This window comes from Mytilus galloprovincialis, chromosome 8 (genome assembly GCF_965363235.1).
Source record: "Mytilus galloprovincialis chromosome 8, xbMytGall1.hap1.1, whole genome shotgun sequence".
In the NCBI taxonomy this organism is placed as follows: domain Eukaryota; kingdom Metazoa; phylum Mollusca; class Bivalvia; order Mytilida; family Mytilidae; genus Mytilus; species Mytilus galloprovincialis.
The window spans coordinates 54759968-54787289 of record NC_134845.1 but is presented as its reverse complement, the minus strand read 5'-3'; the positions used below and the strand labels follow the sequence as shown (position 1 = coordinate 54787289).

Here is a 27322-nt window from a genome sequence, read left to right as displayed (position 1 = left end):
ATGGGTCACTCACTCTATAAGGTATGGTGAAAATCTCGATTCTGAATGTTTTTTTTTTGTCATCTGCTTGACCACACTATATTTTCATCAAACTAGGGGATCAGAATACATTTTCAGGAAAAAAAACATATCCCCTTTTTGAAATTAACTTGATGTTCGTTCCGTTACTGAATGAGTGCCTACGAAAAAGACAAGCTCGTACCGTAAATGAAGAAAATTTAGTCTTCGTCCTTTTATATGCAGTCACAACGCATACGTTAAAACCAATGCCTCGTGTAATGGTAGTACCAAACACAATTTCACTCACAAGTTATGTTAAGATGAGCGGCAAAAGGACCATTTTTTAAACGTCTTAATTTACATTTTTTTGGGACTCGGAAATTGATGATTTCATTTTCAGAATTCAGGTTCTCTATTTATATATCCGCGAAAATCAGAATACGGCCATAATTTTGCGGGAAATCGGGATGAATACCTCCTAGCACCTTTCAGAACAATTGAAAAATCTATTTGAGGGGTCCGTAGCTTGACCATGTTGCAAGTCTAATGCTTAAGTTCCATATATAATATTTATTTTGATGTCCATAAAACCAAAATGTTATACGGCGCCTTATTTGCGGTTTGATGTTTATAGCGAATTCTCATAGTTTGGTAACATTTTGTCTTGATGAATTTTATCAAACCAACTGGATTTGAATCAGACAAAGAGTATATAAACCTAATTTACATTTTCAATGGACCAAAAAAAAAAAAGACTCAAGATCTACACAATCATGTACAACGAGTGAACTGAGTACATGTATCTAGATAGTTGAGATGAGGAAAAATTATTCAATACTTGTAATTTGTATAACAAAAATGGATGACCATTTACATTGATACATTTATCATACTACCATCAATGATCAAAGGGATCAAATGTTACATTATACAGGTTTAATCTACTTGAAAAAATTATGAACAATTTGAATATTTTACACACTACGGACAAACTTAAATGCTATTATAGTTGCATACAAAATTCAAATTGGACACAGCATGTTTTAACCTTTACAATCACAAATTCCGATGCTTCGTATGCTTTAGAATTCATTTATACATCAGCGTTATCCATCAAATCGGACGGGAAAGGTTAGAACAGATATATTGTGGACATTCTATATTTAGACTAGACATAATCAATAAAGATTTGAAAGCGTCTACCTACATGTCAATTCCATTTTTGGTAGGACTATAAATCTATTATATGGACTAAATAAACAGGGTGTGATACGGGAAATGTACATTGCAAAAGATACGTAGGAGGGCATTCCTCGTGACACTAGAGAAACTGTCGTCTGCTTGAAAGTGGCAGCCATGGAAGCAGAAGAAGGTAGGGGAAAGATTTAAGTTGTTATAATTTTTCTGATGCTATATTCTGAGATTTGCTAAATCGATTTCAGCATCTAGAAGTTACAGAAATTGAATTAGCTAATGTAATTGTGTACAATAACAATCGATCATTGTCAAAATGCATCTAGATTTCATTCATTATAGAAATATTAATTATATCATATTTGATAATTTTGCAGGTATTGGAAAGAACAACTAAAACTCCGTTAGTTGATCTTTGAAATAAAAATGTGCGCAAAAAACTGAATATGCAAGTAAATCATTACAAATCTCGGCAGTATGGTATTATTTGTCTCAACAACCAATACATTTTACAGATACGTATAGTAAATAATTTGGCTATATGTGGAACTAAATTATTGAACATGCTAGCATACTTTTATACCAAAATCAGAATGCAATCTTTCTTTTTAATTCTATAGTTTAATGTCGCACAAGCCAGCGCTCTGTTCTCCAAAGTATTATTCTTTTTGGAGACTTATGATAAATCGATATTTTAAGAATTTCAGTCTGTGATGTAAGGGAATCCCCATTTCGTTTTTTAAATGCATGTTGCCATGTGTTTAAGAACGAAAGTTGGAAAAGATTTAAAAACTCATATTAATTTTTAGCGGTTACAATAGTTGTAATGAAAATTTTCATTTTTTCTATATTAAGCCACTGTTATTTTGATACTTTAAACATATTTAAATTATCAAAAGACTTAATGGAAATATCCCCTCCGAGTCTCGTCCTCTTCATGTTTACAAATAAGTGTATGTGCCGGTTTTTTTTTTTAAATTTTATTATCCTAAGACGATTAAACTGGGTTGTACATTTCAATGTAAACACTTATCTGAATTTTATCGTCTCGAGTACGTTTTATTGAAGGTTCATCTTCATGTTCTATAAATTTGTAAATAAATCGTAAAATTTAAAGTTAAAAGTCAACAATGATTAGAATTAAAAACACGAGCATGTGGTTGATTCAATACTATAATATCAAGAAATGCGAACTTAAGATGTAGTGCATTTTATCCCATTTATATATAGATATAGTTTGATTTAAATTTATTAAAAACGCATGGAATGTCAAGATATTTTTTTGGCGTCAGATGAAGTTTCGAAATATCTTCGTAAGCTATGAATTGCCTCAAACCATGTAACCATATATTTTTGTTTTATCGAATAATGGTACGCAAACGTTTGCCAATCATTATTTTTGCTAAGAACTGTGTGAAATTAATAAGATATATCCTTTCTGTAACATAAGGGTGGCGATTTACTTCTGTTCCTTTTTTAGCGGAATATACATGAGGATAAAGGTTTGTAATTGCGTCTGCTATTTTTAGGGATGATCATGAAATCATTTTTTCCCGGCTTTAACCTTATTTCTAAACTTTTTTTGCTATGGCGTTGTCAGTTTATTTTCGACTTATGAGTAATCAACTTTAATGTCCCTTTGGTATCATACGCCACTATTTGTTAATTATCATTGTTCAAGATCGCTTCTTTTTGAACTGTTCATAAACTTGCAAATGAAACTATTCAGAAGGGAAGAAAAATCGGCATTGGAGTGTAGAACTGGACGATTTCATAACAGCAGGATAATTAGACTCAGCAGTGTCGTTCGAATCAGTAAACTTATATATATTGTTATCCTTAAATAAATTGGAAACAATCTGTAGTTCAGTTGACATGTCTCCAAAAAGACTTATAAACCTGGGTATGATAAAGACAAAATATCAATTTGGCTAGCAGCTATATGTACTTGATTCGAGAAGGTTGGTTGGCAAAGCCTCTTTAACTTTTGAAACTGAAACCCCAAATGTTTGTTGTAGAGATAGTGATGACTGCGGCCAAGAGGAATGGTAGCGCAATCATGAGGTTGGAGAGAGTGAATCATAGTGAAATTGATTTCAAGAAAGTGCATCACGTTGCTGGTGGCCCGTATAAAGGAATTCTCATTAATAAGGCAGCCACTGGTAAATATTATATTGTATATACTTATTTGTTTCCTGTTTCCTGCCAAAAAGAGGGATATGTGTGTACAATGTAGGTAGTTAGATCATTTTTTTCAGATAGTGTGTTTTCTGTTGCTCTACCTACTCTAAATTTGAATGTCTACCTCTGATACATGCTATGAACTTTTCTGGTTATGAACCGTTAAACACAAGAACTAGTTTGACCTTAACATACTACATATGATCACTTTTGTAAATAGCAACAACACATGACCTCAGATCACGATGGCATGTGCATGTATTAAACAGTAAAGTCACTTGTGGTTTGGGTTGTACCTTGTTTCGAGCTTTGTCAATGGGTATCTGTTATCTTAACGTTATGTTGTAAGGCCCCACCTACGATAGTAGTAGGGGCATTATGTTTGTCTGTGTGTCCGTTCGTTCTTCCGTCTGTCTGTCCCGCTTCAGGTTAAAAGTGTTTTGTTAAGGTAGTTTTTGATGAAGTTGAAGTCCAATCAACTTAAAACTTAGTACACATGTTCCCTATGATATGATCTTTCAAATTTAATGCCAAATTAGAGTTTGGGTATCCGTGTACTATAGACACTTTCTTGTTTTGTATAACGTGATGATAGGATTTAATCACATAATCATTGATTATTTTTTAATAAAAGATAATCAAATAATCAAATATCATGAAATATCTGGTCTGGTATTCAAATAATCGCTATAAAAACGGTCAAGTAATCAGATAATCAATTACCCCACGAGGAGTCTCGAAGAGTAGGAAATTTGGGCTGCCACTGGAAGTTGAGGGCATGTTGGAACGGACCGACACCTTTTTTCATTATTCCATCTACGGCACTGATCTACGGACCCCTCAAAGAGTTTTGTTTGAGGTCACATTGATTTGAAAACTTTGTTCCCGTGTGCAATATACAATGAACTGAATCACAGTTCACTGAACAAGAACTTTTGATTAACGTATTGGTTTACATCCGATTGCATTGAGTGTGAATGTAAAAGTAATATCTGTGGTTAGCTTGCTTGTTAGCTGAACGGTGAAGTCATTATTATGTTAGATAAACAACCCTCCTACTAGAGTATACTAGTCTAAGAAACCTAGCGATTAGCATACTTCGAAGGGAGCGTAGTATACCTTACCTAATAATGATGTCACAGTTCAGCTAGCAAACACGCTAACAAAAGATATTACCTTTACATACACACTCAATGCAATCGGCTGTAAGACGGGTTGGTTTCATGTAGTTTATGGTCAGTGGTCACATCAATCTGGATATTATACACCTGCATGTATTTTTGTAATAAACAGTTTAAAATACACGTATAAAAAGTGTGACAGATCTAGAGTGACTAGTTCTTGTTGTATGCACCATGTTAAAATATGTAGATAGATACAGCAATCATATCGGACTTTAACAGACCTTTATATAAAGATCCAATAAACAAATATATGGGACACTATAATTTGGATAGTTATTAAATACTCAATATTTATAAATTTTACATCTTGGACTGGTTAAGTTATAGTAAAGTCGTAGGAAGATAGAAAAAATATCAAAAACCATTCTAAGACTTCCTGCTTAGCAACAAAAAAATTAATCGTTTAAAGTACTACCAAAAAGAAACCAATTAAATCTATATGTGACATTGCACAAATATGTGTACACGAAGGTTCACGTTATTTAAAAGATTTTATGCAAAATCAATGTCAAAAACTAAGCGAAATGTTAAAAGATTAAGATAAATTTGAGACAACACCCACACAACGTATTCGACACCTAAATACTGCAAGCTTTAAACTATAGTAAATAGTATTTACATAGTAAGCCGGTCAAACGCATCGAATATATTATGTTTTTTCAAGTATGATACTTTTCACTATAAATGTTCGTTGCCTTGTACGGGATGTTATTCAATTTGGACTTTTAAACGTCTTTTGACGAGGGATTTATAGAATACTTATTAGCGGAATCAAAAGAATAAAGAAAAAATGCATGGACCAAATAAAGAGATGCAAAAACATACAAAGAGAAGAACATCATTTGAAAAACAATTAAAAGAAGAATACAAAAAGGAAGACGTACTCCCCTCCCCAATCCAGACCCTCATGTAGAATGCATATATCGACCGGTTTGAAGTAGAACTTTATCTTTTGAGTGGGAAGAATGGCATGCTTACTGTGGGTCGAACATACTCTAAATTACAATCCAAGGATTATGTATGGCTGCATGATGCAATGTTTTATTTGTACACATTTAATTTTATCGTAAAAATATTCAGTCAGACCTTGTTCTGTTGACTGCTCTAGTCCCAGACAGTCAGACATGTCTCCGAAAGAAGTTTAGTAAAGTAGGATAGATCTTTTAGTTAAATTGCTAGGATGAAATTTGAAAAAAAGGCAGGACAGGAGTTTTGAGTAAAAAAAAAGGCAGGATGTGACACTTGCAAAAAAAAAAGTCAGGACGACAATTTAGGTAAAAAAAAGTCAGGATAAACTAAAAAACAAAAAAAGGCAGGACCGAATAGAGTGAAAAATAAAAAGGCAGGACAGAGATTACAGCTAAAAAAAATGCATGACAAAATTTTTCATCCTAGCCACCCCCCCCCCCCATAAAAATCAAATGGTAGCTCCCTTATATTATACCCACTTCCTTTCTGAAACACCTTTTTTTCCCTAAAAAAATTAGAGAGTCAACAATCTTTTAAATAACATGCTCCCTTAACAAAATATACGATATACTATCACTTAACATGCTCCTGTTACAAATATACGATATATGCTATGGCTATATATATATATATATAACACATAAGTTTGGTGTGCGTAAACCATTTAACTTGGTCTAATCTGCTCAGTGGTATGAGATCTTAGAAGATGCGTTATGAGTTCCAATGAGACACGTATCCATCCAAATCACTTTTCGTAAACGTAAACCATTACAAGCTAAAGTACGGCCTTTACCTTCAATACGGAGCCTTAGATCACACAGAACAGCAAGCAATAAAGGGCCCCAAAAATGACTATTGTAAAACCATTTAAACAGAAAAAATTAACAAATGATCTAATCTATAAAAAAAAAACCAACAAGAAAGGAGAAACACCTATGAACCACAACAACAAGCGACAACCATTGAACATCAGGTTCCGGACCTACAAGACAGTGCAAACAAATGCAGCGGGTTTAAACGTTTTAATAGGCGCCAACCTTCACCATAACCTGAAAAATAGTGTAACATCACAACAAAGAAAGATAGAACATTAAATTTTACAATACACATTTTGTTCCCTTCTGATAACATCATGGGTTACACATTCCATTGCAAAAAATGTATCTGATTCTTGTAGGCGTATTTTGATAAAATAAAATATTTTATCATGCTTATATTATTTCATTTTGCACGAAAGATTAAATAGCAAATATGTACATAGTGAGATGTTCTCATTTATGTAAATAATGTTCAAGTACCGACCATTCATCTTTTGTGGCGACAAACGCAGTTTTTTTTTCTGGAGAAAAATGTATTTTTTAACCTATATCCAATGATGCTATTTTTTTCAAATAACTTGCATACAGGTTCTATCCAGTTGTGTTTTAAATGAATCTTTTAACTTTTGTACTATAGTGAAAAGGACATAAGAAACCAGTTTTCTATAGCACATTTTTGTTATCAAAAATTTAGAATCAAACAATTTACTGCACAACTGCTCCCTCACACACAATACTTAGTGTGGATGCACAAAAGAGTTACTCTTTTCTTACACCAAAGACAGACTTAAGTCAAATACACTTAGTCTAGTACGTGAATTTATAAAATATCAACTTTTCTCATTTTGCATGACAAATCAATAAAGGCTGCTCAAGTTTTAACTATTTAGGAGACCAGGTTATTTTAATAAATCAGAATTAAAAAGCAATTTAGATAAAGTTATTTATTGCAATCTAATATTTATCTAAAAACTCTACATTTATCAAACATGTCAAACTTATCAGTGATTTCGTAAAAAAAAAATTTCGGCATTTAACCGCATTTGTTTGAATCCATTAATGTATAATATATATGTATACTGTATTTTTAACATCATAGCATTTAATAAAAACAAATGAGGGTTAAGCATTAAAATAAAGATTTGTTATTGTCCTTCTCGCCCTAATGCACAAGGAAGTGGAAATAGTGAAAGTGGATAAAGGGCCTCACTTCTATATTATATATATATATTAGCCCAATAGTCTTCATGCTTTATATTTGAAAACCACGCTATGTTGAAGTTCTATACTTTACTCTGTACTTTTTGCTCATTCTCCTTTCTGTATACCCCACCTAGACCTTAATGCATGTACTTATTTACGTTACCATAAGACGGGTTTTCAGTTGGGGTCTCTCGAGCAAGCATACTAGCCATTAGTTATGTTTTTTTATGAGTTTACCTAGATTCGGAAATATTTCCTGTTGACTGAAAGATGTAAAATCTACAAAATTCTTAGGTTTGTTCGTTTTTATTACAGTACTATTCAATCTGACATTATCAGACTTAAATATTTGGTTTAGTACACCATTGGTGAACAATTTTGATTGAGTGATACATCTTAACGTCTGGTGAGAAATAAATCTAAATTTTGAATTGTACACAAAATTAACATCCATATGTATATAACACTGTCAGGATGCAAGATTTCATCCAAACAAACATTCCCACTAAACATAAGATTTTTGGCGGTCGATTTTCTTCTGCATGTCATCGTCTTTAAGACTCGAATGTTAGAGAAATATGCAAATCTACTTGAAGAAGAAAAATTGGATTTATTATGGATAGTTTATAACACTGATAAGAAGATTTTGTATGATTGCCAATAAGACAGCTTCCTACACAAATATCAAACGACATGAAGGTGAATTATTTAGAGTCACCGATATATCTTCAACAATGATTAAAACTTTATTTCCTCGTGCTATACAACATTCTAGTAACACGTTATTTGCAGTGAAATGCATTACGCTTTATACATGTTATATATTATGTAATTTTTTTTTGCATCAATTACGTGGAGATTTTCGAAAGCTTTTAAGTCCACAATCCTATAGCACTGCCCTTGGTACATGTTGCAGCTAAGCAACCAAATATTTGCATAAATAGTATATATACAAATAGATAAATTACAGACAAAAGTAAAATAATAACAAGTAGATGCAGGAAATTTGCTAAATGTGAAGGGTCATATTTGTTTAATGCATATTGCCCTTCCTTTGGGGATCTTAATTAAAAAATCATACATCTTATCCATAATAATCGTATTTTACTTATCGATATATCTAGACAGTAACATATTGTTTAGTGGATGAATGTCTAATTTGTTACTCTTGTAATAATAGCCTTGTTTTCGTTTATTATTCAAGAGCGCTAATGGTTTTCCAGCATCTTACAATTAAGCTGGAATTCATTAATATTTTACTATTGGTTAATTTTGTCCAATATACGTTCTCTGATTTATGCGCTACAATCAGTTCTGTAAAAGTCTTTTATCACTGACTTTCGTTTTTCCTTTTAACTGAATAGTGGGTTAATGTTTAGAAATATTATTACCTGAAGTTTTAACTCCCACTGACACTGTAAAACTCATCCGAAAAAGAGTATCTATTAAACTTGGCTGTGCGGGATGTTTAAAAACTCATGGTACGGTTGGGATTCTATAGATTGCAACTGAAAGAAGATAGAGTAAAAAGTAGTATTTTAACAGGATATTTGGGCGATTAGGGAAAAAACAATTCAGAAAAAGATGCGAAATTTTGTATAGAAAAAAACAGTCTGCTTTACTCCAATTTACTTGCCATATAGTATACATAAGGTCCTAAAAAGAATACGTTTGATTGTCCTAACCCTACCTACCCAAAAAATACCTGGCTTCTCAAGATCTTTAGTCGTTCTCATGCGAACAAGTATTTTTTTAATGGAATTTAATGGGATGAAGACAAAACAACATCTGACACTTCATTTTGTTTTGCCGAATTAAAAAAGATAATGCCTACCTACCTACCCACTGTATCAACCTTCGGGTAGGGTTTGGGCAACACTATTCATCATAGGTAACAAATGGAAGAAACACAATAAACTTGTTTATGTTATGAGCTTGATTTCAGAAGATTCGCATGTATCATACTAGTATACATGTACATAATCAGGGAAATTTTCATAGATTTTTTATGACTGGCTTACGACAGTAGCAATGTAGTATGCTTCCCAATAGGCATCCTCTCGTTTGTTCATGCATCCACCCATCACGCTGACATTTTGCGCTAGGGCAGATGACCATAAAAGTGTGATAACATCAGCTCGAGCTAGGTACAGATTTTTATGATAATGTGAACACTTTAGAACATACAAATTAAATTTAGTACCCAGATGTCAGGAACATGGAAATATGATAGTACGAGCGGGACATTGTGCCCTATACTGTTGGATACCAATTTTCGTGGATTTCGTGAGTACAGGTGAACCACGAAATTTAATATTCAACAAATTTTAAATTTGCTATAGACTTGTATGCATACTTCGACAAAACCACAAAATTATATATCCACGAACACGTACGTTTTCCATAATCAACGAAAATTGGTACCAACGAAGATAAATGAATCCACAGTATTGACATGTAATGAATGTGAGTTATTTAGAATGATTTCCTATTGACATATTTTGAATTTCTTGTTTCTTGATTTTTACAGATCTGAATACTGTTGAGGCATCAGAAGGAAGATTAGAGTTTTTGGCTTACATGGTAGACGAAGACCACAACAATGAAGCTATACAGGTAATTTAAGGTGGTACCCAACACTTTCACTAAAATTAATTTGGCTCGTTTAATTTTCTTAAAATTTTGCCAAAGTATTTACTTTGACACTTTAACAAAAATATAAAAATTTTAAAAATTTTGAATCAACCGTTTTGTCAGAAAAATTACACTGGTTATATAGAAATTTGACAAACACCAATTTTGATCATTGAGAAGCTTTAATATTCCTTTTACAATACAACGTAATTAAAACGTTTGGCTGACTTTACAGAGTTATCTCCCTGTAGTGTTAGGTACCACCTTAATATGAAAACCATATACACAATTATATAATCTCGATCAAATAAACCGACTAATATGAACTATGAGGTACTGTTTTGGTAAAAGAATACTTTTATTTTATTCTAGTTGATGCGATAATGTTTTATATTTAATTTAATGGTAACTTAAAACATCAAAAGAGACACGCACAAGTTAGTTTTTTTAAAAACCTTAAGGATTTAAAGATTGAATGTCGCAAGTCAAAACATTTGCCACTATTCTGTTTTACAGTGGCAAACTATGATTTCCGGCCATCATTATTTAAGAAACTGTATAACTTTAGCTTATTTAATATATTATACAATATTTACATCATATATCCGTTTCAGAAAAAGAAAGTATAAATGCAAAGTACACGTATGTAGTTTGAATTATTTTTTGATTTTTGTTTTACTTTTACAGGATTACTGGACACTACGTTTCTGGTTTCAAGGAAATGCCGATGGAATGACAAAGAAAAAGACTTTTACAGACTATTTTCAGGAGCTCATGAATCCAACAAATTTTCCAAAAAGTAAAATAAGTTGAAAATATGTTATGATTTGAGTATTTGAAACAAAAGTCATGATGATCTGAAAAAAATATACACACTTCCAGAAGGAAAAAAAAAGCTAGTTTACATAACACATATGTCTTTATTTTGCATACACGTATACACATATGACAATACATTATTGTGTCGTGTAAAAATGACAACTAGCTCCAAAATAAAATGCACAAAACTAAAGAAATGATAACACCAAAAGAATAAAACAAAAAAAGCTTGAACAATTTTAACACTGTCATATAAGATACATTTCAATTTATTGTAAAGCAACATAGCATAATTTATATGACATGTGATGTGGCAGCAATAATCATAACCAAAGAAAAAATAGTAAAAGAAAATAGAGTTTTTTCATATAATGCCCATTTTATCAGAAATGGGATAAGAGACTTTGATGCAATATACTTAATGAGTGTTTGCTTATTGTCCAGTGGGAAATATTTCATAATGTTTAGGACGACTGGCGCAATGTAAAACAATGCACATTTATTTTTCTTTCAGGGTTATGATCTTTTTTTATAATTGACTCAAATCTAACCCTTTACTTTATTGATTTTGTATTTACATTGTGTTATAGATAATATTTATGGTGTAAAATTGTATTTATTTGATTGAGTTAAACCTTTTCAATTGATATTTCATATTGTGTCTCTCTATTTTGTGATGTTCAAATATTGTTTCAGCTAAGGGTGAAGGTTGGTACCTATTATAACGTTTAAACTTGCTACATTCATTTTCATCTGTCTTTAAGTCCGGAATCTGATGTTCAGTAGTTTTCGGTTGTTGATGTGGTTCATTATTGTTTCTCGATTTTTGTTTTTTTTTTCTATATATTAGACCTTTGTTTTTTTGTTTAAATGGTTTTACATTTGTCATTTTTGGGTTCCCTTATAGCTTGCTGTTCGGTGTGAGCCAAGGCTCCGTGTTGGAGACCATATTTTGACCTATAATTTACTTTTACAAATTGTGATTCGGAAGGAGAATTTTCTACTTGGCACTCCATTTGAAATTTGCACAAGGTTTCCTAAATTATCAAATCAACGACTTCATACAACAATTTAATAATTGCCACAGAAAACGGTCATGCAAGACTTAAAAAAAGACAATTGCATCTCAAACAAATGCATATCACCTAAATAACATAATCGGAGCTGATTTTGAATTTTGAAAGTAGTTAGCACAATATCATTTGCTATGTCTAATGAAAATTACAGATTATATTGGTTTTATCAAGAAAGCATTGGTTGTATTGAGGTCTTATCCAGTAATAAAACGAGTAGATTTAGAAGTCAATCAAACAACAGAACCTCCCCCTGAAGAATCTCTACCTCCAATCAGTAAGTAGAAATGTCTTAACGAGAAAACATAACATCCATATAAGGTCATTTCCAGTAATAAAACGAGTAGATTTAGAAGACAATTTAACAACTAAACATCCCCCTGAAAAACCGCTACCTAAGAAAATATATATATATCACAAAGTGTTCATATGCCAAGTTCTAATTCGCTTCATGATAGGAACAACACATTAATATATGAATTAAAACAACGTACCACTCACTACTGATGACGTTACTGAGTTTTGACTTACATTAATATATGAGGCATATTTATAAAATAGAGAATGAAAATGTGCGAAAGATACAACGTCCCGACCAAAGAGTAAAACACAACCGAATGCCGCCGGTGGTCTTTAACACAGCGAGAAAATAGGCCTGTCGGAGGTGACCCCTGAACAAAAATGTGTCAGAGCAGTAAATGATCCCCCTGGTTGATGTCTTTAAATTAGCAGATGTGTTAGCTATGTGTAGATATAATGTAATGTTTTATTCGAGCATCACTGATAAGTTTTTTGTAGACACAAGGAAGAAACGCGCGTCTGGCGTACAATATTTATACTTGGTATCTATGATCAGTTCATGTATATCTATATAATCTATATTTGTATATCTTTTTTTCATTTTAGAAAGTTTTACCACAGTGTTCACCCCAGCAGTTTACACCTATCAATTACTCCCAGAAATACCTATTCAAAATAAAACATTTATAACCTTCATGTTAAAAGCCGCTGGTGATGCACACATTGCACTGTCAGCAGTTTATAGTGAACTTGAGCGTAAAACATGGGAGATAACTATTGGCGCTGAAAACAATACAAAATCAACAATCAAAGAAGGTGCTATGGGACAAGTGAAAATAGAAGCATTGACTCTAAACATTCTAACAAATGATGATTTCCGATATTTCTGGATAAGTTGGGCCGAAAACCATATCGAAGTTGGGCGTGGTGCGCAATATGGATATGGTAGATTTTTACACTGGTATGTTCCGCCGAATAAACAGTTCAATGTAAACTGTCTTGGTGTTTCTACAGACAAGGTATCACGAGGACAGTGGGAATTCGCTGAAATATTAGGTACATTATATATATCATAAGTATAATTTTGCCAATCTAACATATATACAACATCGTTTTTTATGGATGTTGCATTCAAAAATATAAAAAAAGTCAATACAATTGACAGAAGTTATTTCTTTTATATTATATTTTCATATGAACTATAATACTTATTTTAAAAAATGTGTTTTAACAATGATTACAAAGGTCTGCGAAATTATGCTTTTATTCTGTGTCTGTTTGCATGTTAGTCAAATTTTCTGAATCTAATCATGTTTTCGGTAGGATAGGCAAGTGGTAGCATTATAGTAACTTGTATCTATGTTAACTGGATTGTTTTCTATTTTCACAGATCCCGAGGAGGAATTTGGCAAACAAGCGCGAAAAAAGAAACTGAAGAAATCATTGATATGGTTGGCAAAGAAACAGCGAATATTACAATGTTTGGAAGATTCATACCCTAATACAATACCTGTTTCAAATTTACTCAAGTAGGTTATTGTTCGTAAATGTTGTGATCAAAATATTGTCTTTTCCTAAACATGCATCACTTTGGCCCATATTTTATCATTTTACGAATGATTTAATGATATAGAACAAAGAAAATAATATATTATTTAGATAAAGATTTTGCGAGATATCGTTCTCACATTGTATTTAAGAATTCGATTTTTCATACTGTCTAATTTCTAAAATTGAGAATGGAAATGGGGAATGTGTCAAAGAGACAACCCGACTATGTCTTCAATGCAGCGAGAAATTCCCGCACCCGGAGGCGTCCTTCAGCAGCCCCCTAAACAAATATACATACTAGTTCAGTGATATTGAACGCCATACTAAACTCCAAATTGTACACAAGAAACTATAATTAAAAATGATATAAGTCTAACAAAGGCCAGAGGCTTCTGACTTGCAACAGGCGCAACAATGCGGCGGGGTTAAACATGTTTATGAGATCTCAACCCTCTCCTTATACCTCTAGCCAATGTAGAAAAGTAAACGCATAACAATACGCACATTAAAATTCAGTTCAAGAGAAGTCAGAGTCTGATGTCAGAAGATGTTATCACAGAAAATAAACAAAATGACAATAATACATAAATTTAACAACAGACTACTAGCAGTAAATTGATATGCCAGCTCCAGACTTCAATCAAACTGATTGAAAGATTATGTCTTCATTATATGAACATCAGGCACAATTCTTACTGTTAGGGGTTTAGTATCATATACCATCATAAAATATATGAGAAGAACATCACCCGTGTCATACCAACAACTGGTTTTTAAATAAATGTGTTTAGTTCCGATGCAAAGACCTTATAGGTGAATCAATATTAACGCCAAAATATGCAATCTTAAATGAACTGACAACAGTATCGTAACTATATCCCTTTTCAATACTGTTATCGAATCGAAAGGAAACTGTTCTCCCTTCAAATATCTATTCTATTTAAATGGTTGTACTAGAGAAGAAAAAGCTGTAAATCTAATATGAATTTTCCAGGTTTTATGTTTTACTCATTATTACTTGAAACAAACCAGAAGTGTCGAGAGTTGATTAACCGTTCTAATATTGAACAGCGTAAACTCTTGCACTTTAATTTTTTTATATACTAGAACAGTAAGAGAAACATTATATACATATATATATTTCAACAATCTATAGTCCTGGGGTTTAGTTTTTGAATATTTTAGCAGCATTCCAGCAGCGCCTGTATATGGAGTATATATCTCCTAATTGATACGATATGCCCGGGCTTGTATTTCCTATCATGAGTTTCTTGATAGATGATTGCTACACACAAATACGCTCTTATACTAAGAGTTCCAAATGATGAATTTGAAATCATCCCTTCGTAGATTTTACGAACGCCATCACGAGTTGGTTGACCGTTATGAAATAACCGTTTTACAGATGATATCGGATATCTTCCTTATGTCGTATTTACAATACCGTTTCACTTTTCACGAATGTGACCTACCGAATTAGACTATTTACCGGATTTGTAATAACATAAGCAACACGACGGGTGCCACATGTGGAGCACCTTCCGGAGCACCTGAGATCACCCTTAGTTATTGGTGGGGTTCGTGTCGTTTAGTCTTTATTGTTCTATGTTGTGGTTCTGCACTATTATTTATCTGTTTTGTCTTTTTATTTAAAGCCATGGCGTTGTCAGTTTATTTTCAATCTGTGAGTTTGACTCTCTCTCTGGTATTTTTCGTCCCTCTCTTAGTTATATTTTGTTGCCTTGTAATACCAATATTATTTCAACTGATCTGGTGGAGCTTATGTTTTAATTTGCATAAGGACAGTCTTTACAAAGATGTGTGTGATAAGGATGATTGCCATTATAATTATAATTGAACTCTAATCACCTATCAATGTCACCAAACGCAAATTCAAAAGAACTGAGTTTATGATATGGCACGAATAACTGAACACTTCATTGATGAATTAATCCTAAAACTCATGTTTATAGATTGACTGGTCTAAAATAAGCAGACTTCTTAAACCCTGCCGAGTCAAGTAAAATAAACCAAGTAATAGATATGATTTTTACAGGCACCAGAGCACTTTAGCAAACATGAACTGGTAGGCATGTGGCCCAGTCTATTACCCAGTATAATAGTTTAGTATATTCAACAGTCTAGAATTAAAAGGAGGCGCCACCAAGCAACACAATATTTAAAATCTATACACGATCTTAAACTGTTGAAAAGTGACCATAAAAGTGAGTTATATAAATCCCTTTTAAAAAACGGAATCTTTTCGATTTTGTAGGTTATGCAAAGTTAAACTGGCTGACACGACAACAGCAGCTGTAATGTTGAATGATCTTCAAAATAAAGGGTTTATCAAGGAAGTAGAAAAGGGGTTTTGGATGAGGATACAAAGTGGGGGAGCAGATGCAAAAGACGGTGAGTAATATCTTCTATTATCAAGAATCACACTATTCATTTTAATGTGTGTGAGTTTTTTAAGTCGGTTTTACATAAGTCTAATGGAAACTATTACCTGTTCTCCCCCAAAAAGATCACCAGACTAATATATAGTTTGTGTTAAAATGAAATGGCATACCGCCGGTTATACTTTTGTTGCTGTAAATAATTTGGCACTACTTTTTTTTCTAAATTTGTTGTTTATAATGCTCTTAAATTAGGTCTCCGAACTGTTTTAATTCGGGTGTCACTAATGAGTTTATTGTAGACGAAGTGTGTCTGAAGTTCAAAATGATACGCTCGGTATCAATGATAAGCTCGGTATCTTTGATGCTTTGATATAGTTATCTTCTTAAATATCTTTACGTTTATTGATATTGATACGTCAAGCAATTGTTGCAGTTTTGAAAACTTATTTTATCCTAATTTGGTTGAACGTATAAAATTCATCGTTTGACGAACATCTCATATTCATTTTACAGAAGTACAGATTGTTAAAAACATTCCTCGTCTGACAAGTCAAGAGCAGCCAACTATAGCTGTAATCACGTCACTCTATTGCGAAAAGCTAGCGGTGGATGCATTAATTGACAACAAAACTACGTTTGTCAAATACAAAACAGAAGGTAAATACTAAAATGTTCACCTTAAATTTGGATTTGCCTTAGTTCCAACCAAAGAATAGAGGAACGACATATTTCCTTTCATTTAAATCTTCTGTAACATGTGATAAATACCAGTTTCACTACGCACGGCTCGGTAAACTTATTACACTTTACTATGTGTGTGCACTCGCGACTAAAATGTAGGAATCAGAATAAATTAACATGGTAAAACCTCAAAACATAAAAGGGTCTAATCAGAAACGAAAACTTAAAATGTTATTCTTTTTGTCGTCCATAGTGGCAATAACAATAAAGAAATTAAATTTTAGGAATGAGGAATTTAAAATAAAAAAAATTCCTTTGAATAATGCTAACAACACTAGTTGCTAGGATTGGGAGGAAGATATTAAAGGGAATTGATTGTTTACCAGAATCAATATCACGGCAGTGACTGTAATTGGAATCCATTATATAATGTTTAGTCAAAGTAACTATTTGTAATTTAATATAATGATTGTGATCTAATTTGATTAAAATAATAATAATTGGGACTTTAATTTGATATCATAGTTAGTAACTAATTCTACTTATTTTGTTGAAAATGCAAATGTTAATCTGTTTTAGATGTAAAGGGTTAATATCTTAATTTTAAATTGTTATAACCATATACCATATACAAAATTTACCTAGCATAAATCAAATACAACATTTAACCAACAGTTTACATGTAACCAACAGTTAATAAAATTCATTATTTCATAAATCGTACTTACTTGGATACTAGTATTTATAATAAGATTTATAAATGATTCATTTATCATAAATCATATCTTCAATAACAATTAGATAATAAGTTTTACATGATTTCGAAATGCTAGCCAGGAGATATATTCGAAGTAAGTTACCAATGTTGTGTTTGTTATATATATATGCTTATGATATTTCAATAACACTATGTCTCTGTGATTTCATTGCCTTCGATAGTCCAGAAAAACAGCTTTAGTTTTTGTCAGCGTCTTTTATTAATTTTTTAACCCAAAACAAATAAGTTTTAATCATAAAATGTTGACAGCACCTTTATACATGTACTTAGCAGTTTCCTGGCCATTTCAATTAGTATGTTTCTGTGTTTCTTTGTTTTCATATTTGTTTGTTTTTATAGAGATTAAGATTATAACACAATGTTAACTGCTGTACCCCTATTCTTTTATATTTTTTCCTACAGTGTAAAATCTGTTTGTATTATCCACACTTTGTTGTCAATACAATGGAGATGTATGCGAATAATGCCAGGAATTTGATCTAGCAATTCTACACAATGAAATGCTCGTACCAAGTCAGGAATATTACAGTTGTTTTCCATTCGTTTCATGTGTTTGAGCTTTTGATTTTCCGTTTTGATTTTTCAATGGAGTTCGTTTTATTTTGTTATTTTACTTTTGACTTTTTTAACCGGCAGTAATTTGAATTTTACATGTTGTGCACGTATTTGTCATTATTTGTATTTGAATGTTGTGTAATTGACTAGGCATTTTTTTTAAATGACCAGAACATGTATGATTTAGTTTTTTAATACATTTCGTCTTTGACAAAACGATAACTAGAGATATTCTCCTTTAAAAAGTATTTCTCACAGTAAAATAAGATTTACATTACAATTATTTTGTGTCAAACATTTTTCAAACATGTCAAATATTAATCAGTTAACAAGAAAAAATATAATTTCTGAAAATTCTTGAAAGTAATATAAATGTTGATATGTGGATCCTCTTTGTCTTTAGGTGAATCACAAGTATATTCAGTTGGGAGAATTGGAAGACACAAAATTGTATCTACAAAACTGTCAAAGGACGCATCGTCACCAGAAAACTCTAAAATATCCACAGAAAACAGTGTGACAAGACTTCTTGGTATGGTTACACATTACTGCATAAGTCAGTGTCGAAATGTTGATATTGGATGTGACAATTCATACCAAGTATTAGGATGTTTGTGATAAGTACATATAAGAAAGAAGATGTGGTATGATTGCCAATGAGACAACTCTCCACAAGAGACCAAATTGACACAGAAATGATAAATAAACTCATCATAGATACCAGGACTAAATTTTGTACATACGCCAGACGCGCGTTTCGTCTACAAAAGACTCATCAGTGACGCTCGAATCCAAAAAAGTTAAAGACCATGAACAACTATAGGTCACCGTACGGCCTTCAACAATGAGCAAAGCCAATACCGCATAGTCAACTATAAAAAGCCCCGAAATGACAATGTAAAACAATTTAGACGAGAAAACTAACGGCCTTATTTATATAAAAAAAATGAACGCAAAACAAATATGTAACACATAAACAAACGACAACCATTGAATTACATAGTTTACATATAATTTACATATGCATACTTTTAGATTTAATAATATATTTGTAATCAGTTTGTGATACAGTTCTAGTATTTTAAGTTAAGTTAGATTCTCGCGAAAGTTGATGGATTGGACCAGGTGTAAAGTTTGGTACACTGTATTTCCTATTATGGGTATTGAAATGTAGATGAAATGTTAATTTGACCATAACGTTTGACTAAACCATGAACTACAATTTGAGTAGCTACTCCAAAAAAGTAAATACAACTAAGGCAGTCTTTACCATTAGATAAAACACATATTTGAAGGGTTAATTAATAATTCAACATTTCAGAACAACAGGAAATGTACAGAAAATCAACGTAACAGAGATATTATAATTAATCACAAAAAAGCCAGTCACTGGGTTGGTGAGAAGAAAGGCCCACCAACGTTTTTGTAAAAGCTCATCATTTATACTAAGCTTATATTAATACGTATATTGTTCATTTTTATGTCGACTACATAGATTCATTTTAAGTCCATCAGTATAATATGACATTATTGCGTTATGCCACGACTGCGAACATTTTCATAAACAATCAAGGTAAAACAATTGTTCTCTTTCTTTAATCTTTGTTAGTAGACCGATTCCAAATGTTTGATAAGTTCAGTTTTAATTACAAATTATTATTACATTATAGGTACATTTAGCAAAGTGCAGCACGTTTTTCTCGTCGGTGTAGGTGGATCTGTACCAGATTACGATGATGCCAGCAAACATGTTAGATTGGGCGACATTGTTGTTTCATTGCCGCCAAAGGAACGGTCTTGCTTGTACGTACACTGTCAAAAAGTAGAACACACTGTGCGAACTGACGAATTCAAGTTTAGCGTGAAACATTGGGCATGTGCAGATGATTCACTACAAAAAGTAGCAGAGAAAATCAGAAAGGTTACGGATTCGTCATCAGACACGGAAAGACCATGGGATATATATTTAGAAGAGGCCAGTGAAAGACTGAAAGCTGAAGAATCAAGTTTCCATAGACCATTTATAAACACCGATCGATTATATTACACCAATCCAGATGGCACAGTGGTAGAAGTGCAGCACCCATCTGGTGATAAAAACTATATTGAAGGTCGAACTAATGTCCGGTTTGGTGCTATTTCTAATGGAATGAATATAGCAAAAGATGGAAAACTACGTAAAACGTTTGCACGACTCTACGGCATCAAAGCCTATGATTTAGACACGGATGCAATATTAGAATCGCTTGAGGGTAATAGAAACGAAAGTTTTTTAATCATACGGGGGATTGCCGATTATGCAGATGGAAGTCGTAAAGAGTGGCAACCATATAGTGCCATGGCCGCTGCAGCTTATATGAAAACGCTCATTATGGCTTTATGATAACGCAGCTTGTTTTGCATGTATAACTGGTGCTATTAAATTGTATCAAATGCTTGTTGACTTGAATTAATTTCGAAATATAACATTAATTGAAGATAAATACGGAAATTCAAAATGCAAACGTTGAGTTGAAAACGATAAAGCATTAACATAGAGCTGACATAATAAATGACAGCAACACTTTATAATTTTCATGCCTCCCAATAGGTTTTCTGGATTTACTTTCACCAGGAACGCTCAACTGAAACAGTTAAAAACATCTTATGTCATATATGCACCTACGTTTTGATATTGTATTTATATTGAGTCATAGATCAAACTTTTTCGTTCAGGAAATTATACTTGTTTTAAATCAAATGTCTTATTGGTCGTTTTAAGCAATTTTAATTTATATTTGAATTTGGTCTCTCGATTTGTAAAATTACACTATTGGTCGCAGGTTAGGGTAAAGGTTGGTGCCAGTTCAAACGTTTAAAGCCGTTTTTTACAACCCATACTTAGTCTGGAGCCTGTTGTTTAGTGGTTTTCCTTTGTTGTTGTGGTTCATAGGTGTTTCTCGTTTCTCGTTTTTTATATAGATTAGACCGTTGGTTTTCTTGTTTTAAATTATGAATCATGTCAATATCGATAACTGACTACTGAGCTGATGATACCTTCGGGGACTGATAGCTGTAAAAAATGAGAATGGCACATTATAAATTTCATGCTTTCGAATCGCTTTTCGTATGAACTCTCAAAACAATTAGAAAGACAATGATAATAACCTAGTAAACATTTGTAGGGCAATATGAACGAAAAGGACCTTATAGTAGCAAAATGAATTCAACGTTTACTTGACTGAGAGACTTGATACCTCTGTTTGTTACAGTTTTAACATTATAACCTTTTGATCTTCGTTGACCTTCGTTGTTAATTTTTGATCGAATGTCAGTGTATGAAGGTGTCTATAAATCTGTGTTATCCGTGATTTTAATAGAAGTGTAGCATGTGTGTGAAAGAAACAGTAACAAATCATCAATACAAATGCAAGTGAGCAATGTATTCATTTCGTTTCAACTTAAGTAAATTTTGACACAACAGTTAATTTAACAAACTAAAACAAAGATACAAAGCCCTATGTTTTTCACAGTATTAGAAAACGATCACAATTACTAAAAGCAAGAACAAATTACGTAACAGAGAAAACTGTATTTCATACAGCCATAAAAAAAACCCAGTCGAAGACTATATCCTGCACCATGCTCACTGCCACATGAACCTTTCAATGTTAAGTTTATCAACTATTCAGAGATTTAAATAGAGATTAATACATGGCCTTTTCCATATCAGCCTGGGTATCATCCCGAGACCCCCATATCAGCCCGAGACGGAGTCAAGGTGCTGATATGGGTCGAGGGATGATACCTAGGCTGATATGGAAAAGACCATGTATTAATCGCTTTATCATATACTTCCGACAATAGTTTTATGTAAGGCAAATAAACTAATGCAATAGCTAAAACAGTCAAACATTTTATAAAGAAAATTAAAATTATGAATCAAATATACTATAGTTGTCCAACAACAGCATATATACTCCTTATATATTTATGGTAACATTTCCTATAGAGGCATTTTGAAACATTGAAAATTTGGAAGAGTTTTACGATCATTACTACTCCATGTTTGTTGTACTATAAAATGATTCATAATTGTCAATGGCATTTGTTAGTAAGTATTAAACTATCCCCACAAAAGTTCCCGTAAATTTTGACGTCGTCATAAAAAACATCTGACGTCACAATGGAAAAGTAAACAACCGATACCGGAAACACCGGAAGTAACTTGCACGAGAGGCACTGATATGGGTTTTTTGCACGAGAGGCACTTGATATGGGTTATCAGCCCGGGTGGGAAGATATGGCTTGTGCACTTCCGCCCATTACACATATGCAAAAGCTATCATATTAATGCTAAGTATATGATAAACACATTTATCAAACTTGTGATCTTAACGAAACACTTAATGTAGGTGTGGAACATTTGACCTACTCTTGATTGTACTACATGTAGTACAACAATTCTTTATTTCAAATCACATAATTCCAAAATCATTCAAATAGTTGAAATGGTATGTACATTTGTAAAACGTAATTTATGATATTTTTCAATTAGATAAATTATAAGCTGAAACCTCCATACTTTAGTTAACACGAAGACACCATCATACATGATATTTTTGGTTTGCTTGTTACATGTTTAAAGAAAAAAACCGCTGCAATTTGAGAGGGACATTTTATTGTTCCCGACTTGAATTCTTCTATATCTTGGATACATTCTTATGTTATCTCTTTATTTAACACTAAGACACCATCATAACATGATATTTTGGGTTGGCTTGTTACATGTTTTAAGAAAAAAACCGCTGCAATTCGAGAAGGGCATTTTATTGTTCCCGACTTGAATTCTTCTATATCTTGGATACATACTTATGTTATCTCTTTTAAATAAATATTAATTCGTAGTACATGAAGTATACTTTTTACTGCATAGGGTAGTACAAAAGCATTCATATTCTATTAAACAGAAATGTTGATTCTTCTTATCCTTGTATTACCAGTTATTCATGGATTTCTCCTTGAAAACAACCATTCTATCGCTGGACAGACAACACTACCAAGTCAGTACTTAAAAACATCTACTTTTCTTGATGAGAAAAATAGGCGTCAACAGGCAACGGAACGGATTTCACAAAACAATGTCCAACTACGTCATGATATGGATACAAATCTTGCAGTTTTGTCGTCGCAATTACTTAAAAAAATCAATGTGCTTGAACAGCAACTTGAGGAAGTGAAACAATTGAACGAGACACAAAAGGAACTTGCTCTTATACAACATAAACATGTTACCTTGGAACAGAAGTACAATATATTGCAAAATAATTACAATCATCTGAAACGCGAAAACATTTTGTTCCATCACGAATTATTGTTGCTTAAGAATGTTAGTACATTTTTTGTAATAACACGAGTAAAGAACTGTCCGATTTGAAACACTTGGGAACGATTAAACCCTTACAGGATATTAGTAACTTACTTAGAGTTTGTGTTTTACTAAGTAAAGACTGTATACTTAGTAAAACACAAACTCTAAGCATGACTGAACATGCACGTAGTCAGGATTTTCTTGCTTTGTACAATATGACTATATCTTCGCACCGTTCAGTTATCGAAATAGATAAACAGATTGGAAGCAGAATTGATGACTTGGAACGAAAAATTAACGATACATTAGAAAAAAATGAAACAGGTAAGAACAGGTCCTCATACATTAACCATACAATTTTCAGTCACTAATCTGAGTATAGAGCTGTTTACCTTAAATGTAAACATAGACATTCTTCTGGGTACAGGTCATTTAAAAAATGTCAAATATGAATGGGGTGCAATTTAATAAAAATGAAAAAAACAATGGGTTTTGATTTTCCATGTCAATTGGTAAGTCATCTTCATGTTCTGCTAAGATGTCTTTAAGCTGTTACTGATCTTTTAAATGAATATGACCCCTTGTGGTCAACGTCTGATTGACATTTCATGCACATCAAGTCGATAGCTAGTACATATATGAGAGGGTTCTGATTTTCTGATTTGATATATATGTATGGCTAGCGATTTTTTGCAAGATTCAATATACAAAGAAAGAGGTTTAGCTAGCTAAAAAACTAGGTTCAACCCATCATTTTCTGCACAAGAAAATGTCTTTACCAAGTCAGGAATATGACAGTCGTAATTCATTCGTTTAATGAGATTAAGCTTTTGATTGTGTCATTTGATTAACTATAGGGAGATATTCTGTTTCGAATTTTCCTCGGAGCTTAGTATTTTTGTTCGTTCACATATTTTACTGATATCATGTAAAAATCTATATTTCTATTAAAAGGTAGTGTTAAAGATATTAAGTCATTTGAGTATATCTTTAAATGAAAATAAAATCTGACAAAAGAATTTTAAAGTCAAGCAATGATGCAGTTTGCGTGATAGATGTACAAGATAATAAAAGCTATAACTGGCTTATAAACGCTCAGATAGAAAATAATAAGAATTATTTATACTTGTGGACAATCTTTGATGCAAGTTATAGACTGGTATTGTATCAGAAATTACATGTACATGTCATGCCATGACGGTGAAATATTTTACAGTACATTTTGTTGTTCTTTTTTTTTTATCATTATCTGAGTTTTTTTAAATAATCATTTTGCTGATTTTTTTTTTAACTATTTCATCCTATTTCAGTTGCTTTATTGGCATGCCCTTCATTCAATGGAAACACTTATATAAACGGTGTCGTAAAATTCAATGACATTGTTTTCAGCGTTGGAGTAAACGACATTTCAGCATTTAAAATCTCTGGAATATTCATATGTGAAAAACGCGGAGTATATTTAGTATTTGTATCAACAGCTTCAAGTATAGCTGAAAAGAACATCCGTGTTGTATTGAATGGAAATTACATTTCCTATACTCTCGTAAGCAATGGTCACTGGATTACTGGAACAACTGCAATATCAATTCGACTACGGATTAAAGATAAACTGTGGATAGAAGCAGACAATTTGGTAGTCGCTCCTCGGCCATATAAATTTTTTTCAATAGTTAAAGTACAGTAAAATGTGCTTGCAGATATGACCACAGATAATTCGAATCGTACAATAATTTCTTAACATCAGTGTGAATCGTTTAAACTTTGATTGATTTTAATACCTTTTCAGTTTTCAAACGTTACATTTATTTAATCCGGATATGATCATTTCACATTATATTTCATAGACCACAAAGTTGAAACCTATAATTTTTTCTGATACCTCAAATTAAATACATTTCTTGGTTCTTGTGCACTAAAGAACAAAATAATGCATGGTTAAATTGAAAAGGTGTATAAAGGTTTAGAGTGATATCAATTTCAGATGATTAAAATGACGCCAAAGATATATAAAAAGCAGCTTGGCATTTTGCCAATACATTTTTCAGAGTAATAAAATGACTAAACCTTTCAAGATTTTTGCGCAGCATTAATAGAAATAACAAAACAAAGTCGTTATGATGTGTTAGTGAATATTAGAAAAATGATATTAAGATATATCTAAGTTTCATTAGCTTCTTACGAAGAATTATTAAAAAACAAGGATGTTATGATGTGTGGCTGCATAATGAGAAATTGATAAGTCCGTTTTTTGTTGATCTTTGTTTTATTCATTATATGAAAGCCAAATAATCAACAAAATTCTTTCTGACCTCCAAGTTATCATATGAAACGTAGATAGTTATGTAAAAGGTTTATTAATTTATCAAAGATTAGTAATCGAGTATCTCTTTATACAATGTATTCATATCTTGAACATAACTTATCATTTTAATTAAAACTAAATGTATTCGTATTTTCATGCCTATAAATGTATACCGAAATAACAGGCTAGTGAAACCTTCGGGTACTTACAGTTTGCCTGCAGAATATTATTTTACATTCGGATATCTAATACATTCTACAAATAATATTTCCATAATTTAGGATACATTATAAATCTGATATTTAAATCTTATAAATCTACAAGGTAAATACCAATCAAACCAACTTCATCTCAACCCTGTTTTGTCGGAGTAATATGTAGGGCATGCGCGACAATGAATAGAAACATTAATGGGTTTTATTCAGTAACAAAGTTTTATAAATCTTGTTTTTCTGTAAGATAGAAAATTGAGTCACTTTTACTATATCTGTTGTTTTATTTTGCTTTCATTTAATATGTTCGTAATAATTAATTCTTGCACTTCAGAATAATGATTCTGACAATTTTATTTTCCATTGTTTATTTTCGGACAGCTGGCGTACTTATTTCACTGGGTTTATGCACTGAATTCCAAAAATGCAATGGGAATAGTATGAAGTGATGTACCTTGATTGCTGTATGTCAATAGCGTGGAACTTTCCAAATCTGGAAACCATGTGTACAGTTTACATATGCTTACCCTTCCGGGGCACCTGAGATCACCCCTAGTTTCTCGGGGGGGGGGGGGTTCGTATCGCTTATTCTTTAGTTTTTTTATGTTGTGTCATGTGTACCATTGATTGTCAGTTTGTCTTTTTTTCATATTTAGCCATGGCGTTGTCAGTTTATTTTCGATTTATGAGTTTGACTTTTCCTTTGGTTTCTTTCGTCCCTCTTTTACATATTTTGTTATTTGGTAGTAATTTAAGAAATTTTATATCGATAACAGATCTCAAAAAATAATTTCTTTTTTTTCCCAATATGGCAAAATGTGAGACCATTTTCAGCTCACTACATTGTTTATATTTTGTCCTATTGTTGAAGTTCATACTTCGTCCTTGGCCTGTTGTCGGTTAATTGCTGTTTTATAAACCGAAATATACAATTTTATTTTATCAAAACAACTCAAATTTTGGACAGTTCCTCGGTCAGCACTAAAATTTAAATATTATTCTTTTAAATGGCAAACCAAAACGTTAAATACGAGAAAACAAGAAATGTTTTGAACATATGTTTTAATTTTTTTATGTGACTGTAAATGCATGTACATACAAACGAAAATAACAAAT

General features: G+C 32.2%; 1 protein-coding gene and 1 long non-coding RNA gene across 2 annotated transcripts; both read left to right on the top strand.

The window, feature by feature from the left end:
• The first annotated feature begins 1183 nt into the window (after nt 1–1183).
• LOC143042226 (uncharacterized) lies at nt 1184–20779 on the top strand. The gene is made up of 11 exons (XM_076214487.1): nt 1184–1372; nt 3213–3356; nt 10080–10165; nt 10871–10982; nt 12230–12352; nt 12982–13431; nt 13766–13904; nt 16202–16338; nt 16842–16985; nt 18746–18874; nt 20013–20779. The coding sequence occupies exons 1-11, from the start codon at nt 1357–1359 to the stop codon at nt 20723–20725; spliced, it is 2193 nt and encodes a 730-aa protein (XP_076070602.1). The 5' UTR covers nt 1184–1356; the 3' UTR covers nt 20726–20779.
• A 3049-nt stretch (nt 20780–23828) lies between these two features.
• LOC143043388 (uncharacterized) lies at nt 23829–26422 on the top strand. The gene is made up of 2 exons (XR_012968358.1): nt 23829–24016; nt 25003–26422. It is a non-coding gene; the product is annotated as an uncharacterized LOC143043388 (long non-coding RNA).
• The last annotated feature ends 900 nt before the right edge of the window (nt 26423–27322 follow it).

What these genes read in the sequence shown, in the direction of transcription:
- LOC143042226 (XM_076214487.1), top strand. An exon ending in GGGAGCAGATGCAAAAGACG is followed by an intron (nt 16,339 to 16,841) that starts GTGAGTAATATC and finishes TTCATTTTACAG; the next exon opens with AAGTACAGATTGTTAAAAAC. An exon ending in CAGTGTGACAAGACTTCTTG is followed by an intron (nt 18,875 to 20,012) that starts GTATGGTTACAC and finishes ATTACATTATAG; the next exon opens with GTACATTTAGCAAAGTGCAG.